The sequence below is a fragment of the Cinclus cinclus genome, chromosome 1, assembly GCF_963662255.1.
Source record: "Cinclus cinclus chromosome 1, bCinCin1.1, whole genome shotgun sequence".
In the NCBI taxonomy this organism is placed as follows: domain Eukaryota; kingdom Metazoa; phylum Chordata; class Aves; order Passeriformes; family Cinclidae; genus Cinclus; species Cinclus cinclus.
This window is the reverse complement of record NC_085046.1, coordinates 2,200,890-2,219,148: the sequence shown is the minus strand read 5'-3', so window position 1 is coordinate 2,219,148 and position 18,259 is coordinate 2,200,890. Positions and strand designations below refer to the sequence as shown.

The 18,259-nt window shown below is 46.5% G+C and overlaps 1 protein-coding gene across 1 annotated transcript in view; it reads right to left on the bottom strand.

Annotated features, from left to right (window-relative positions):
* Positions 1 to 14,885, bottom strand: part of OBSCN (obscurin, cytoskeletal calmodulin and titin-interacting RhoGEF) — a 163,809-nt gene extending 148,924 nt beyond the window's left edge. Inside the window, 5 exon segments of the mRNA XM_062505854.1 lie at positions 823 to 1,089; positions 2,174 to 2,476; positions 5,526 to 5,786; positions 8,196 to 8,465; positions 13,760 to 14,885. Coding sequence (XP_062361838.1) covers positions 823 to 1,089; positions 2,174 to 2,476; positions 5,526 to 5,786; positions 8,196 to 8,465; positions 13,760 to 14,885 — 2,227 coding nt within the window.
* Positions 14,886 to 18,259: the final 3,374 nt, after the last annotated feature.

The window sequence follows — 18,259 nt, the reverse complement described above, 5'->3', positions numbered from 1 at the left end:
GAGGCTTTGTTATTTTGAGTTATAGCATGATATAATTTATCCCTGGTAGCCCCTGATATAGGTCTGCTGTAGACTGTGAGAGCTCTGAAGGTATTAGACCCTGTTCCTGCCCTCACACTCGTGTCAATCCTGTGCATTCTTTCCCAGTCCAGAAAACTTGATCTGCTTTTATTGCTAGACTCACCAAGAAAAAAAAAAATCAACATTTTTTTCTACTAATAAATAATACTCTAAACATGCTTCTGCACAGATCTTCTCCCAAGACAAGCACACCCTTCCAAAATAAAGGATTCATTATGAATTCATTATGTTTTGCCTTTCAATGTTGTAAGTACAGATGTTACTGTCATTTCATAAAGGAAACCTTGATCTTAAATCAAGTTCCAGCACACTAACTCGTATCTCCCACAGTGGACTAAAAAACCCACAAGAAAAGCTTTGTTAGTAATGAATACTCTTTTGCTTTTGAAAGATTATTACAATCAAAGAGACTCATCAAACCTAGAGATGAAATTACAACTTTCAGGTGAATTAGTGGCAGATTTGGTGACAGAATCCACCGGAAGATAGTTGTGAATAATATAAATTTGACAGAAATTCATGAGCTGATGTGAAGCTGATAGTCCAAATACCACCAGCTGGCCAGATCAACTCACTCTGAGTTGTCATGTGAGGCCATTACCAGGACAAACATTAATCACATGACACGATTTCAGGTGCTTCCCACAGACCAAGGAAAGCTCCAGTCCCAGTTTTAATCCTCAAGTCCCAGAAAACCACCCCTTGACTGGGAGAAGAATGGACAACAATGCCAGTAAATACCTCTCACTCTCATCTTGGTGCTGGTCTCAACGTCATTGGCAACAAATTTCACTTCTGCCCCATCATCTTTCTTGGTGACATTTTTTATGACCAGGGTGTGAGTGGTTTGGGTTCTGTTAATGATGTAGGTCTCACTTTCCTGTAAGACTTTGCCATTCAGGTACCAAGTGCCAGAACATGTCTTGGTCAGATCAACAGTGAAGAGGGCATCCCCTCCAGGTGCAACTTCAGCTGTTGTCAGGGGGTTTTTCACAGCCAGGATGGGTTCTAGGGAAGAACAACACACAACTCTGAGAACAAACTGCCATGCTGGAGGATACCTCACCTTAGGAACAAAATTGTCAGGGTAAACAAGAGGTGAGAATAAATTAATGCAGCCTTATACAATTCTCATGCACTGAAGGAAATGCATCGTTGGTCTAAAGGATTTGTTTCCTTCAGCTGCAGGTAACTGACCTCTGGAGTCTTGTTTTTGCAGGTCTAGAAAACTTGGACAGTACACCTGCAGGTGTATTTTTTTTTTTTGTTTGTTTTTTAACCCTAAAATGTGTAAAGGCATAGGCCAGAAACACCTAAGTTCCCTACAGTTATGTTGTTTATTGAATAGCCAATATTCAGATTTCAGACTAGATTTCAGAAAACAGGTTCCAGAATTTCTTAGATTTCAGAAAGAGGGACTTCTGGATATCCCTCTGAGTCCCTTCTAGATATTCTAGGACAATACAAGCATGTTCAGACAGTGAGGGACAAGGATGACACAGTCACAAGAAACAGTATGATCAAAGTTTGTGTGGATCTTCAATATGTGTGCAGAGAGGAAGAAGGAATCCCATTGCCACCAATGATTCTATGGGCACATTATCACCCTAGAAATAAAGCAAAACCCATGGATTCCTCCTAGAAACTCTTAGATTAAAGAGAGACTGGCTGGAACTTGGTTTTCATGATAAATATTCTCTAGCTGCAACATCTCTATCACAAATCTATATGTTGAAAATTGTACCATAATTTCTCTTTTCACTGCAGGTGCAAAAGAAGATTAAGAAGGGATTAAGAAGGTTTAAGATCCACAGCAGGGAGCTCTGCCTCTCCCACAGCCTGGTGTGGGATGGTGGAACATAAATGCACCCACAGCGCTACCCCAGAAACTCAACCACCATCACTGGGGTGGTTTTGGATGTTTTCCTTCCTCCCTTTGGTGAAGGTCAGTGGTTGACGTGAAGCAGAAGAACCAGCAGAGAAGACAAAGAGGATTTGCTGGGCTTTTGCTCCATCCTCAGAGTCATGGGAAACATTTACAAAGCACCCAAAGGTGTCGGATCACCCCATTTTGTGCCGCTCTCGTGCTCACCGAGGTGCAAGCTCCCAGGGAATTCCAGGTAGGGGCTCTGTCCGTAGGTGTTGACTGCAGACACTCTGAACTGGTAGTCAGCCTCTTCTGGTAGGTTGCTCACAGTGAGCTCGGGGCCGGGGACGTGGGACTCGTGGCACCTCACCCAGGTGAAGCCGGTGAGTTTCTTGCGCTCCACGATGTATCCGTCGACTGGAATGGGCCTCTCCATCCTCGGAGGGGACCATGCCAGTGTCACTGAGGTTTCTGTTTTATTTTTTACCACAGGGTCAGCTGGGGGTTGGGTGGGAGGTTTTTTGGGAGCTGCGCAAGGGAAAGAGACAAAACAAAGCACAGCAGTAAGTCACATTGGAGTGGAAAAAACAAAATAGCTTATGGTGGACTAAAAGTTAATTGTGCTTAATAAACCTCCATAAAATGTTGATGTGAGATGGAAAGGCAAGAGAATGGATGGAAGATGCTTTGAGGCTGCTTTACACAGCAACGATGGAATCATTGCCATCCCAGGTCAAATCCAAACTTTGATGTCCGATACTTGTATTGTACAGCTAAACATATGTGATTTCTACATGCTATTAAATTTGTCAATACAGTCAGAGAGTTTTCAACAAACACTGTGTAAGCTTAAATCTTCAGTGCTGGATCCACACTTCTGCCCTTCACAGCTCCTGGGCAAAGCAGACTAACACTCAGCTTCTTATTTTCACTCAGAAGACGGGTAAAACCATCAGCAAAGGCTGTTCAAATCTTTTAGGGGTTATGGAGAGCTCGGCTTGTTACACAGGCTTGGATGTTCCCTGCAGCCTCTTTCATCTGGGTATCTGTCCTGGTCCTGAATTTTTATGCTACCCCCACTCAGAAGCTTGTAACCTTGTCTCCCAGGAGTGGATATGATTTGGGATCTTTGTTTTGCTAATTTATGCAGAACCAGCTTTTGGGATTGAGGAATTAACTTCAAAAGGAAATGACCAAGACATGTCCCCACCATGAGAATCTACTATTGATTGAGGAGATGTGGCTATTTTATGGCACCTGACGCTACAGATGTATTCCTGCAGGTATTTGCATAATGAATATTTATTTTCACCCTTTCATTCCTCTTGACCCCTGCAGAGAAGGCTCAAGTCCCATCAGGATTATTCACTATGTGCTGCCACTGATATGGTCAAGAGGATTTATCTGATGTGCTCTAGCTGCACCTCTACTGACAGGGCACAGGATTAATTTAATTTAATTTTGGCTATCTGAAAGGTGTCTGGGTTAAGTCAGTCAACCGGAGTCCAGCTGTGATCCCACAAACAGCACACTCAGGAGCAATTAATCCAACTTAAAGAAGGTGTGGGAGGTGCGTGAAACAATCACACAAAGATCTCCTGACTGTAGATGGAGCCTGTTGATGAGCCTAAACTAAAAACTGAGCTCTGGGACAACTGATCTCCTTCCTGTCTCAGTTTCCCCATCTTTAAAATGGGTGTGGTAACAATGCAAGAAGACAAATACTACACAAACACTGCCTGTATATTATAAAAGGTATCAGAACAGCCCCCACCAATCTCACCCAGCTAATTGAAAAAGATGTGGACAAGTACACAGGATTCTCCAAGCAGTAAATCTGATATGCACAAAGGGTAAAAATAGGAAATCTCAACGCGATACACTTTTCCTTCCTTACAAAAATAGACACAGAAGTGTTTTGGGGTGCACAGTTACCAGCCTGTCAGTAACTGCTGATCACAGATAGATGTCAAAGGTCCTGTTAGGGTAATATTAAGCTGAATGCTAAGCCCTGGAACGAGATCTCTTGACCTTGCCATCAGAAATGGTAATGCAATGTTTTCTTCAGCAACACCTGAAGTTTGTGGGAAGGCAAATTCTTATAATTTCTGTTCCATGAATCAATACTTTCTTCATCATTTAAGCAGGAGAGTCTGAAATCAAACTGAACTTTATTGTTCCCATTGCATAGGTGCTTGTTTGGATGTTACAGCTTTACAAATACATTAGAAACTGTCACAAAGCCAAATGTGACATTTTCCTCATTTTTTCCTCGTTTTAGTTCAATGGTATGAGAATGCCTGAACCAAGTTTAGATAACACAGCAGTTATGTATCTTTTAAATAAAAGATTCCTTCTTGCCTCTGATTGATTGCAGTGGTGGGAGAAAAGAAGGATTACTTCCCAAATTGTGACTGGAGTGGATGATTTGTTCCTATATGAACCAGAACTGTAACAGAGCCATAAATCTGATGTATTTTTGTCTTAAATAAAGCAGATTTTGCCTGTGAGTGTCAGCAAAATAATGCTAAATAAAATTAGGTAATTTTACCAAAATTTCATTTCAGGTCCAGTCTTGATGATGTTGCACCTGCTGCTACTTCTCTGTCAAGAAAGACAAATTGGTGCCATGCTCGTTCCCCAGCACTGCTTTAAACCAGAGAAACTATGGATGCTCCATCCCTGGAAGTGTTCCAGTCCAGGCTGGGCAAGGCGCTGACAATCCTGGTCTGATGGAAAGTGTCCCTGCCCATGGCAGGGACTGGAATGAGATCATCCCATCTAACCCAATCCATTCAGCGACTCCACAGATATTCTCTCTGTTTTGATCCTTCCAAACATCCCATAACACTCACGGTCAGGCTGTTGGCTTTTTGTGGCAGACTTCAAACCTCCAGCTGGTTTTGGACACCAAAATTATCACAGTGGGCACTTGAAACAACAATGCTCCCATGGGAACAGCCATGGGAAGACGTTGGAACCCTGAAGCCTGGAAGTTTTAAACTTTCTGTGCTTTCTGACACTGACCCTCAAAAGTACACAGCTTTTGACTTGAGGCTTTGGAAAAGGCTTCCAAAATTGAATGATAGAACTAGAATCACTGGTGTGTAGTTTGAGTTGAAGTGTGTAATTTCATATGGTGAAGGGTTTGGAATTTGGGGTTTTAGAATATAGCAATGATGGACGTTCTTGGATGTTGTCTCTTCTTCCTTCTTCTTCATGATTTCAGGTAGTATTTTTTTGTTGTACAGAAAATCCCACAGTGCAGGTCATGGGTGTTTGGTTATTAGGTTAAAAGTATAAATAATATCAGTGTTAGCTTTTAATTGGATAGTTGGGCCTTAAAAGACCTTGTAACTAGCTAGATACCGCTCCATTTTCTCATTCTTAGCTTTTTAGCTAGTAGAACTCTCTGCATTATATATAGGATTTAATAAACAACCAAGTCCAAACAAGAAAATCCATCTCTTGAACAATCCTGACTCTGAGTGAAGGCAGAAGAAAAAAAACCATAAAAATAAGGTGGAGCTACTATCAGAAAGACACAACACCAAGGCCAAACAAAAGAGAAGCTTACTGGTCACAGTGAACTGGGTAGAAGTCCTGCTTTCATCGGCCAGGAAGGCAATCTCACCAGCATCTTCCATCTTGCACTCCCTGATGGTCATGGTGTGCTGTTTGCCAGAGCGTGTGATGGAGATTCGGTCGCTGGGTTTCACTTCTTCTTTGTTCTTCAGCCACCGGATGTTCTGGCAGTCGTTGTCCAGCTCCACGCAGAAGGTGGCTGTGTCCTTGATGAACACAGCAGTTTTCCGTGGAAGTTTTTTTATGATGTTCCCTTCAAACAACAAAATAATCGCAGTCAGCAAATGTCAGATGTCAAAAGTTTTGGCAGCACTGGACCGTCCAGACTGAAACAAGACCAGTCCACAGCTAATCAAAACATTATAGACACCATGCAGACACCTGAAAATCAATTCCAAGACTCTGAGTCACATACAACAGCTGACCCCAAGGACCTATTTTGGCCTTCAAAGAGAGAAAAGCAAATCTTTTTTGACTGCAGGCACTCAGGTTTCTTGTCTGTCAAGCAGAGCCAGTTGCTGGCCAAAACACAAAATATACATGGCCTCGCAGGAGAACAGATTTGACCGCTTTAATTTCCCACATATACTGGGAATTCAAATTAAAACTTTGCTGAAGAAGGTCAGTCTTAAGCCAGACAGGTTACTCCTCCGCCTTTAGGATTTCACCTCCATCAAAGAAAGTCACATAACATGGCAGACACAGAAGTTACCTGAATTAATGAGAAAGACACTGAAAATCTCAGGTTTCTTTTTAGTGTCAACACAGAAATTCACACTGAATGAATTCATGTCCTTTCCAAGTGACTGTGATTGTCATCGCTTACTAGGACATCCCCAAAGGTATGAGATGTGACTATTCACAGAAAAGATTGGACAAACCATAAGGAGACCACCCCAAATGACCAACAGTGACTGACCCCAGCTCCAGAGCAGTCCCTGAGAGGTGGAAGAGGCTTCACCCAGGACTTTTTAACAAACAGCAATGCTGAGCTCCCTCATGAAGTAACAGATCAGGCACAGGGTTCACCACAAGATTCAAGACCCGATTCTCTGCTTATCCTCCCTCCTCCTTGACCTCTCTGCCCTCAGCAGTGCCCTCATCCCACATTGCCCCCATCCCTTTAGCTCTCACATTGTCCCAACCCCACCTGGCTCTCTCCAATCCCCTCCCAGGGCAGGCACAAGGCTCCCCCAGGAAGGCTCTGCCTCTTTTCCCTCCAGAGAGCTCCACCTGGCTCAGTCACTCTCTTTTGGATGGTACATACCATTACAGCACAAACAAGCGAAAAAAAATACCAGCTGTCCTACTGGGACCAAACACACTTACAGGGCTGGTCCAGACCTAAGGAAGGTGCAACAAAAAGATGTCAGTCTGAATCCTCCCAAGTCTCTGGACTAAATTTTCCCTTCTGCATCCAGCTCAGTGCACTTCCAGCTCTTTACTGGTGGTACAAAAAGGAATTGGCACGAGGATGCACATCACCCAGCTGTCTTGTAGCAATTAGTATATGAAGAACTTGTTCTGGTTTCACTGAGACTATCCTCAGGCTTCAGATGAGTCAGGACAAGATTAATCCTGTAGCTAGGGCAGTCTCCAGTGCCTGCAGCTCTGGGGTTTGTGTTTATTCACTGAGAGACACCCACACCATGCCAAATTACACCTACTCCCTCTTCAGTCTGAGCCACCAGACTCAGGACACTTGGGCACGGCCATCCACACTTTGTCCTTTCCTTGTCCCCTTTCCAAACTCCAGAGAACAGCTCCAGCTACCCAGGATCTGACCATGATGTGTTTTCCAATCTAAACCATGCTGGCGTTGCCTGCAGCCTGCACCACACATCTGGCCACAAAGCACAGCTGCTAAACCCCTTTTCCATTGTGGTCAGCACCACTCCTGGACAAGAGACATCACTCTCTTCACTGGACAAGATGTGTGTGACAGCGCCAGGGGACACATCTGATGCTTGGGTCATGTTAAGATGTTGCCTTAGGATTTCGTTTTTATGTTTTTCATATCCTGTGCTGCTTTAGTGTATAGCTCTAAAACTCCATAGCCTGTCAGCTGCTGTTCTCCCTTTTTTTTTCAGACAAAACAATTCCTCTCTTGGCCTGAAACTCAAGGACTGTCTCAGGCCCCAAGAGATGTTTAAACAACAGTGAATTGGAGCAGGGGGCAAACTTGGAGTAAATTACCTGAAATTCATTACGTGAAACTGTAACTGGAGGATTAACCTCTGGTGTGTAAATGAACCAAACTAATAACTGTATGAAAAACTCATGACCATCATCATCCACCTTGGGTGTAGCCCCTTGTGCCCAAGGTGTACCTATTTAATAAATACCTGCTTTATTCTCTTCATCTTGACTAGCCTCTGTTTTAGGTTACCACTCCAAGGCATCAAAGAGAAGTCTACAGGGCCAGGCTACAGCTGAAAGAAGTTTCTTCCAGCATGTGCAACACAGTCTGTCCCTGCTGTGTGGCTCTGTGTCCAGAGACACCCTGGCAGGAGTCCCAGGGACACCCTCACACCATGAGGGACTCTGCTCCTCTTCAGTGCCCACATGGACGGGACAAATTCAGCTCACAAGGTCAAATCTGGAGTCTCACGTGCGAATCCCACACTTTTGGCCAACCTGAAACACCAAGAGCCCTTCTTACCTTGGACAGACAGCTCTGCAATGGTCCTGCTCCCTTCCTTCATCTCACAGATGTAAACAGCATCATCATCCGTGGTGACGTTCTGCACGGTGAGCCGGCGGTAGGTGCCCTCCTCCTCGATGTTGTACTTCTTGCTCTGCTGGAGCTTGGTCTCCTCCTTGAACCAAGCGGTCTCTGTCCCAGGAACGGGCACCTCACACTGGAAGGTGGCAGATTCCTTCTCCCTCACTTCAAGATCCTTCAGTTTTGCCTTGAAGGGGATGGTGGGTTCTTCGGAGGGTGAAAACAGAAAGGAGAAATAAGGGTTTATGATCAGAGTAGGTTTGGATGGGAATTTAGGAAGAAATTCTTCTCTGTGAGGGTGGTGAGGCCCTAACACAAATTGCCCAGAGAAGATGTGGCTGCCTCATTCCTGGAAGTGGTCAAGGCCTTAAAAGGAATCCTTCTAGAATTGGTTTAATGACAAACAAGCTGGTCCTGGGACAGAGCACAGGGCAGAAATTCCAGGTGAGAGTGAGCAGCTGAGCTGGTGCAAGAACCAATGTTTTAAGGGTCTTACAGCAGAAATCAGCTCAGCTGAGTGATCTGAAAGGGTACAGAGAGCTGTGAGGTGGCTGTGCACGGTCGGATGTGGGGGAAAGCACAAAAGGAGGAGTCTTCTGTTCCCCCCACCAGCACCAAAGGCTCTGCATCAGCCTTTGGCAATGCCAACAAAAGAAGTAGAGAATGAGCCCCACTCTCCCAAGTGCCTCAGCCCTCGTCCAGCAGTGGGGCTGCAGCGGTCTGGCTGAGGGCCAAACCCAAGCATAGATCAAACACACAAAGCAGCTGCACGACAGCGAGGGAAGTCATTTTACAAAGTGAACAATGTCAAATTCCAGCAGCAGCTGCGCTGTGACATCACCCTGACACCCCAGCCCTAAAGTGGAGAAAGGGGAGCTGGACTGAAGAGGACAGCCGGCGGTCAGGACTGGTGCCACAGCCACGTCACACACTTGGATTGGCCAGTGCTGAAACATCGCTCATGCTTTGTGGGAGATCATGCCTCGATATGTACCTTCACCTCCCAGTAACAGCTGGGCCAGCTCCCAGATGGGTTTTGTGACTGCATCCTGCCTCACCACCCTCACAGTAAAGAATTTCTTCCTAATAGCTGATACAAACCTCCCCTCTTTTAGTTTAAATAAGGTACCAGGCTCTGAAGGCTTGAGCTTCCAGGACACCTGGAAGGAGCAATGCCAATACCAACCTGCAAATACCTTGGTTTTTATCCTGAGGCTAAAACCTGACTGGGAATCCTACAACATGTGCAGGAATAGGAAGGTGACACTAACTCAACACATCAGCTTGGTCATTTAAAAAAAAAAAAAATACTATGCTTAAATACACCTCAGCTTAAGGCAAGTCAAAGTCTTGCCTTGAAAACCTTCAGCTATGGTTGCACAGATCTGCTCTGCCCACTCTCCAGATGCTAACTATCATTTTTTCTTTTTTTCCTTGATAATTTTTTCAGGGTTAGATAAGATATTATTATTAAATTCTTTATTCTGAGGGTGGGGAGGCCCTGGCACAGGCTGCCCAGAGAAGCTGTGATTGCTCCTGGATACCTGGAAATGTCCAGGGCCAGGTTGGACACTGGGGCTTGGAGCAGCCTGGGATAGTGGAAGGAGATGAGGTTTAAGGTCTCTTCCAAGCCAAACCATTCTGGGATTCTATGAGACCCAGTAAGTTTTGATCAGAAGGATGCAGCCCTCTGGCAGGAGGGAGGCTGGAGCTGGCACTGGGAACACGCAGACCTGCACAAGGGCCAAAAAGAAACACAAGCTGCACCTGAGAAGCACACAAGTGTATTCCCATACTTGGAGCAGCTGACCATATCATTAACCCCTCTCCCTTTACAGTCACTAAGCAGTACCTAAAGCAAAAAAATAAAAAAAAAAAAATTAAAAAAGCTCTTAAATATCCAAGCACAGAAGGGTTGGTTGTCTCTCACAAACATGTAGCAGTAACAGCACTGCTCCCCCAGCCAGGGAAAGGCAGTGCAAGGCTATCTTTGGCAGCTTGGGGTCACAGATATCCTCTGAAAACAACTCTGCTTTCATCCTGCTGACATGTGCACACACGTCTTATCTCCCTCTGAATGGAGCAACAGCAGCTGATAAAGTGAAATGAAGCCCGGGATGAACTCAGCCCAGGGCTTTTGGAGATGTGAGAGTGGTTCCAAAACCCACCAGCCTCCTCCTGAGCATATGCTCTTCATGCTCTTTACAAAGTCTAGAACATGCCTGGTCAGGCAGAGGGGGCTGATTTGGGTCAGGGGACTACAGAAGGACAACAGATCTGAGAGCTGGCATCCCAAATCATCTGGGCCACAACCAGCACCACACCCAGGTCAGAGAGGGGCAAGTAAGAGAGAAAATAAGAGACCAGCCAAAGCCTGCCCAGTGGGGAAAAATGTGAGAAGCACAGCAGAGCAAAACACTGAGGGAGCACAGTGCAAGAGCAGCTCATGGAATTAGCAGGAAACTGCAAGAACTTAGATCAGAGATTAATTTTGCTGCTTATCCTGAGGAGATATTTCTCCAGTCTGTCACAGGCTATTTTGTTCGGTGCACAGCAAGCAAACTGGCAATGAGATGATGTCATTTTTAAAAAGCAAGTCCTGCTAACACAATTTGCTAAGAATAGGTGCAGCCTGCAAAGAAGCCCAAGGTTTTCTTGATCTTATCAAGGTGCATCTGACCTCTGGACCTCACTTTTTCACTTGCCTACATTTCCTCTTCTGGAATTCTCACATTTATTGTTCCAGAGGCAAGTTTTCCCTCTGCCTAATGAAACTGATCCAGGAAAGGTAAGAACATGGAAAATCCTCTCAGGAAGAGCTGGCTAAAGGTGGACTGACAAGCTTCCACCATCTTGAGCCTTTGATCTTCCAGGTTACCGTGCTTTCCAAATTTCCTTTCTACCTCCTCATTTCTCAAGTTGCAATTCTCTTTCATATCTCCAATGTGACTGACACGACAGGGACCATCCCAAATCACATCTGATCAGAGGGAGAATAAAGTGGCCTCAGCACCAGGGTGTTTTTCCCATCTCCATCCTGTTTGGCTTGCAACCTTTAACCTTCTCATCCAGTATCTGGTTACTTTATTCAGGGATTCCAGTGAACACAGCTTGGCCCAGGGTGGAGACCTGCATTCTGTTCTCACCAACTGTACACAAGGCCTAGGGAAATCTCCAAAGCCTTCAGGAAACCCAAGCTGGTTATTTATGTTCCTCCCATCCTCCCCAGTCTTTGATTTGTTAAAGGTTTATTCTTGGGAAGAATTTCCCCAACTCCTTTTACAGCTCGCATCTCAGTGTATGTATTGTGATTTTATCTCTGCTCCAGACACACTTCTGAATCTAATCAAACTTCGGTTTTCCTTATTTAGGAGAGTGATTCTCTGCCATGTAGCCTTTGAGATTGAAGTGTGATTCACCAAATCTCATTTAGGAACAGCTCAAAAAATCCTTTTCTTTTTTTTTTTATTTTTTTCCCCAGCTCAGTGATCTTTAGGGCAGAGGCTCAGCAAAGTGTTCACAAATGTTGGGTTCCTGGGTCCTTAGGTGCCTAGGATCTAGATTGACAGAATATAGGAGGCTTTCTATGGATGTCCCCTCCCCTGGAAATGTTCAAGGCCAGTTTGAACAAGGCCCTGAGCACCCTGATCTTGTGAGTGGCATCCCGGCCCACAGCAGGGGGTTGGAACCAGATATCCTTCAAGGTCCCTCCCAGCCCAAACCATTCTGATTTTGTGATTCTAAGGGTGGCTGCTTGGAGAATTCAGCCTCTCTTACCTGGCTGAGCAAAGAGAAGTTTGCATGGCAAGATGATCTCCCTCCCTAAGCCTGATAGCAGATGGACCAATGGCATCACCAGTGACACAAACGACAGAATTAAAAGCTTTTCTCACTGCTGCATCATTCTGACCTGTCTTGGAAGGGCTGAGAAGAACTTCTGGTGACACAGAGAGAGTCATTTATCAGGGCCTAATTATAACCAACACACGTAGATTTTCCATGGCAGCCTTGGACAGGGAGCCAAACATTGTCCAGCATAAAAAAGAAACAATCCATAAACGTTTCCACTTCAGCCTCCTGACTCACAGGCAGCTCTGGACAAGGGACATGGATCAATAACCTTTTCCTATGGTGCTTGCTCCCAGACTGGCTGCTTCCCTTGCTCTCCCCACCTCCTTTGGAACAGGTTGCAGCCAGGAGTGCAATAAGACAAGCACAGCAGAGCAGGGGGTGTTTGATTTTGCAAGGTGTTGAGCAGGGAACTGAGCTTGATCCATCCTCAGAGCAATCACCCACCCAAGGGCCAGGACTGATCTTCAGCTCTGAGTCCCAGTTCATGAGATAATCACAGCTTTATGGAACAGGACAAATGCCCTTCCCCACGCCACTCAGCACCTCCAAGGGGCAGCAATGGGTGGGACAAGTGCCAGTGAGTTCCACGGATCAGGTGTCACTGATGCACACGGGGACTGAGCCACTGATGGGAAAGGCTCTGAATGTAAAAGGAGATGTCCAAAAAGGGGAAAACAGAAAGTCAAATAAGACCTGAGAGTCTTAAAGATGAGTATGAAACACAGATAATTCTGACTTACTTGGATTTCTGACTTATTTCACTGCCAGTGAAAAATCATCAGTTTTACAAGTCAAGTGGCAAAATCTTTTGTCACTGACAGCTCATTTACAGGTGCTGCCTAGGTTGCAAACTGCCTGCTGTCCCCTTGCCAAATGGGAGAGCAGCTGGAAGATTTAGAGCTTCCTGGATTATTCAAGGCCAGGTTGGACAGGGCTTAGAGCAATCTGGTTTGGTGGAAGGTGTCCCTGCCCGTGGCAGGAGATTGGAATGAGATTATTTTTAAGATCTCTTCCAATTCAAACCATTCTAGGATTCTATAAAAAACTGTGTGTCACACTTTTGCTGCCATTCTGAAGAACTTGGTCTGACCTTCGCAAGTGTGGAGTGACCCTCTGAAGGCAAGTTTCTCACCACTGACTATGACAAACAAAGGCATCCTGGGCCTGGGAGGTTTTCTGGGAGCATTCAAGGAACACAGACGATCCAACAACCCAAGCTGGGAAAAGGCTGAAGAGCCTGGCAAGAACAAGGCTGCTGGTGGTATACTGTAAGGAAAACTGAGTTGGACTGTAATTAGAGTTGGAGTGGGCCCCCCAGGGGATCCAAGGCAGCCTGACACGCTCCTCTTGTAGGGAGAGGTTTCCACTACTACTGCAAATGGCATGTCTGAGTAAACCCCATGGTGAACACAAACCCAGATGTGATTAAAGCCTGGAGGATGAGAGGGGCACTGGCAGTCACTGACCCAGAGCATGGGAATGGATCTGCTACACCACTGGAAAACCAGGACTGACAGGGGCCTTAGGGATCTGGTGCATCCCAGCTGCCCCACACCCAGCCAGTTCCACATCATCCACCTCTGCCTGGCACGTCTTTACTGCCCTTCATAAAAATCGCCAGCACCCCGGTGAGAAGCACAAGCACCCACCTTTGACGGTGACGAGCACGGAGCTGTAGGTCTGCCCCGCCAGGTTGGAGGCCGTGCAGGTGTACAGCCCGTTGTCCGTCTGCTTGCAGAAGAGGATCTTCAGCACAAAGTTCTCCTGGTCATCCTCATAGATGACGTGCCTCCGGCCCTCCAAAATGACCTCGTTGTCTTTCTTCCACACAATCACAGGTTTGGGCTCTCCCGTCACGTAGCAGCTCAGCTTGGCGTGCTTGCCCTCCGTCACGCTGCAGGTGCGTGTCAGCGCCCCGAACGTGGCGTTGCGGGCCCCTTTGGTCAGTCCTGCCGCCCGCTCGTAATCCCGGGACAGGCTGTAGCCGATGCCGGACAGCCCCTCTACCGCGGAGTAAGACTGGGCAGAGGATGAGTCAAGAGTCCCGTGGGAGATGTCCGTCTTCCTGATCTCCTCCCGCCTCTTCTGCAGGTGGGACAGCAAGGAAGCCGTCTTGCAGCTGCCGTCCAAGTTGCTGCTGCTGCCCGGGTTGGAGGAGCCGTGCGTTTCCACCACCAGCGCGGCCGAGGCGCTGGCGGAGCCGATGAGGTTCTCTGCCCGGCAGGTGTAGGTGCCGCTGTCCCCCAGCTGAGCACACTGGATGGTGAGAGCGTTGGATTCCCCAGCAGACTCGATCTGGAAGCGTCCGGCATCCGCCTTGTTCCTCAGGTATCTCCCATCCTTCTCCCAGTTCACCGAGAGGGGAGGGCTGCCCTGGACTTTGCATTTGAACATGGCGTCTTCTCCCAAGGTTACTTTGATGTTGGAAGGTTTCTGGATAAAGTAAGGAGCTGACTCTGTGACTGTGGTCTCCTGTCCCACTTTGATGCTGACAGCAGCAAAAGCCTCCCCGATGGTGTTCTTGGCCCGGCAGATGTACTGGCCACTGTCCTCCAGGCTCAGGTCGTAGATGGTTAGCCGGTACAAATCCCCATCCTCCGTGGTTTTAAACCTTCCCCCAGACTGCACTGGAAGTTTATCCTTTTCCCAGCTCACCACTGGGATGGGGTTTCCAATGATCTGGCAGCTCAGGGTGGCATCCTTCCCTACGGACACCATAAACGCCTTGGGCCGGGTCAGGAAGCGCGGGACCCCGCTGAGCGAGCTGTAATCCATCCTGGCCTCCTGCCTAAAGGGGACAGACAAAAGGGTCAGCAGAGAGCAGGGCAGAGGGTGCAGCCAGAGAATCGTTGCACTCCCGTGGTATCAGGGTGTTTGTCACCTGGAGCCCCTGTGTTTTTAACACCCTTCTCATTGCGGGCAAGAAGGTTTTGGAATATTATTGGTGTTGAGGATTTCTTGTATTTGAGGTCAATAAACTGCTGCATAAGGTAGCTCACTTCCCCACAGAATCTCTGGGGGTAAAGAGAACTCTTTGGGCTGCTTGTGCAGAAGGAACATGATGATGCCTTCCATCTGTGGCACCCAGAGAGGGACCTGCACTAAAGCTGTGTGACAGATGGGCTGGTGCTGCAGCCACAAGGAATAAACTGGGCACTAAATTCTGAGAGCTGTGTCTGCCCACCGAGATTCTGCCTCCATCACAGAATGGTTTGGGGTGGAAGGGACCTTGAAGATCATCTCATTCCAACCCCCTGCCATGGGCAGAGATGTCATCCCCTTGACCGCGTTTTCCTAGAAGATTTGCGTGCACCATTTCTCTTCAAGCTGTTTAACCTCTTTGAACTCATGATGCCTGACCCCTGTGTCCTGGCAGCTCCTGTCTGAGCCATGGGAATGCCCCTACTCCAGGTGAGCATATCCCTGCTTTTTCACCTTCAAAGTGCTGCACCCAGCAGAAGGACCAGGGCTCTGGGTGCTGTAACTCAGAAAGGAAATAAAACTCAGTCAGTGGGACAGAAATATCCTTCTTAATCCTACGGCAGTTTGGCTTCCCTGCTGGCCACACATCCACCCACTCTCTCACCCAATGGCAGGTGCCCTCACCATCTCCCCCCCAGCTTCAGCAGAAATCAACAGGAGCAGGCAAAAATCCTGCTTTAATTTCTTAAATTACTATTTCTCCATCCTCCTCCAGCTCCTGTCAGTGCATTTCTGTTAACGTGCAAGTCACTGATGGCATCAGGTAGCGAGGTTTGGATTGACCTGCTGCATGACCTTGGGAAAAATCACTTATTTTCCCAATTTTTTGTCTCTCCTCCCACTTCTTCATATCAGGGATGGGCTTGAAAATAATTATGTGCACGGTGTATATATGACAATGTACTTGCTGAGGTAAACATGCATGAAAATTAATAACGGATAACAAATTTCATTCCATTTATGCTGCTGGGGATTGAAAAATACAAGTTACCATTAAATCCATATACTGGAAAAGGGGTGGAACACAAATACAAAATAGTATTTGCTATGAGAGCCCAAGAAACTTTTGGAAAATTGCCTCAGGTGCAGCGTGGGATTCTTGGGGATGCCCTGAGCAAAGCCAGGAGTTTGACTCAGTGGTTTTTGTGGGTCCCTTCCAGCTCAGGAGATTCTATGACTTTGTGATCATTGATATCATTCAAGATGGTATCGCTGAGCCAAACTTCAAACTTCATCTGCATCACAGATCTAAGGCAAAACCAATGCAATCTTTCTATATTTAACAGAAAATATACACCATGTCCTGTCCTGTCCTGTGTCTCCTGCTCCAAAGAAAACACAAAATGACAAGAAGTAATCAAAGACTTTCCCTCTTAGATCAGACTAAAAACCAGTTTTGGTTGCTTTTGTTTCCTGGTGTTAAGCAAATTTCATTACTCTGCCAGGAATCTTTAGAAAATAAAGAAACAGGTTTCAAACGTTAAATCTGGGAGGGAGGAAAAAAAAGTAATGGGGGAAATTTACTCTTAGGAAATGCTAAGAGGGTAAAAATGATTGACTTACAGTCATCAGTGCTAAGACCAGCTGACTTTCTGCTAAGTGAAAATACACAGAGATCTGTCTTCAATACACAGATCTCTTTTTCTCTTGGTCTCAAACTGGTCTAGAAATCTGTGAATTAGTTTGAACTTCTCTGGACCCTCTTACTACCTCCAACCTCTGCCCTCAGCTGAGCTTTAAAAGGCATTTTTTCATAAACGCTTGTGCAGCTGCAAGCAGAGGAGCTGCATGAATGGTGAGAAGAGGCCAATAGGAGCCTGGGGCTCGAGCCAAAGTACACTGAAGTCAGTGGAAATTTCCACTGAAGTCAACTGACTGTCAATCAGAGGGGTCTGCTCATTTGGGGAAGGGCCATTTCAATGTTCAGAAGGAGATGCTGAGGTTCAGCTCAATTCTGGAGAGCCCAGCACAACCATTCACTGCATTAACTAAGAGTTAATCAGAACACAGACTCAGAGCTCATGTCCTAATATTTCCCAGCCATTAGCTTGAATTTCAGGCTGCACTGCGCCACCAAACACTTGGATTCGCCTTCAGAAGACACTGCCATGTCTCACCCTTCCTGGGCTCCTGTTGGGTCTAATAGATGCATCACTCTGACTTATTTCCAGCTTTGAAGTGTCAAAAAGAGCAGAAAAAAATCGAGTTGGTCCACTTCTCCACCAAACTGGGCTCTGCACTACATGGACAAGTGCCTGGAGCTCTGAGGTGGCTACAGAGACAGGAGAGGAGCTTGTGGGAACCAGCCAGGGACATCTCAGGCTTCCCTAAACCCACGTGTGTGCTGTTCCCATCACCTGGCCCCAGGACACCTTCCTGTGCCTGGAGGAGAGCTCTGCTCTGTTGGAGCATGGTGAGGGCTCCCAAAGCCTGGGTCTTCCAGAAGGAATGCTGCTCACTTCCTAAAGTGCATCCTTCTCTCCCTGTGCCCAAACAAACACATCCCAGCTACTCCCTGGTACCCCTGGGAGTCAGGAACAGTTGAAAAACAGGGAAGCTCCTGCACCAGATGCCTGTTGGTTCTGCCTCCAGACCAAACTGGTGCAGCAAATCCATCCAAGAAGCTTCTTCTCAAGGTCCAGCCTCCCTCTCCCACAGCTCCCAAAAACTCATCTGCTGTTTGTAACTCACTCCTCCCCATCCAATGCAAGGTCCACAGGCCTCCTAGTGTGGGGTGACAACCCTCATTCCCTGCTCCTACCTACACCTCCAGCAGCTTTCAACACGTGCCCACACACTCGGAGGTTTTTACACCATTATGAATGGCCAGGATGCCAGAAGAAAATCCAGAGATCAGTGAAAACAGGGCGTGCTCATCATTATTTTAGATATTTTTGCAACATGAAAAGAAAAAACAGGGTTTATTCCTTGCTCTGCCACTGGCTTGCTTTTATAATTATGAGAAAGACATTCCAGTTCTTGTATCTTTAGTCCCCATCTGAAAAGAAGGGGGGGGGGGGGGGGTAAAACTTGTTTTACGGGTGTGGAGAGTGTGAAATCCAGTAAGGGGCATGAAATCGTAACCTGCAGCAAGGATGAGGCTGTGTATGTATCTAACATATCTAACAAATTAGACAGGCTGCACAAGATAAATTACATTTTGTAAT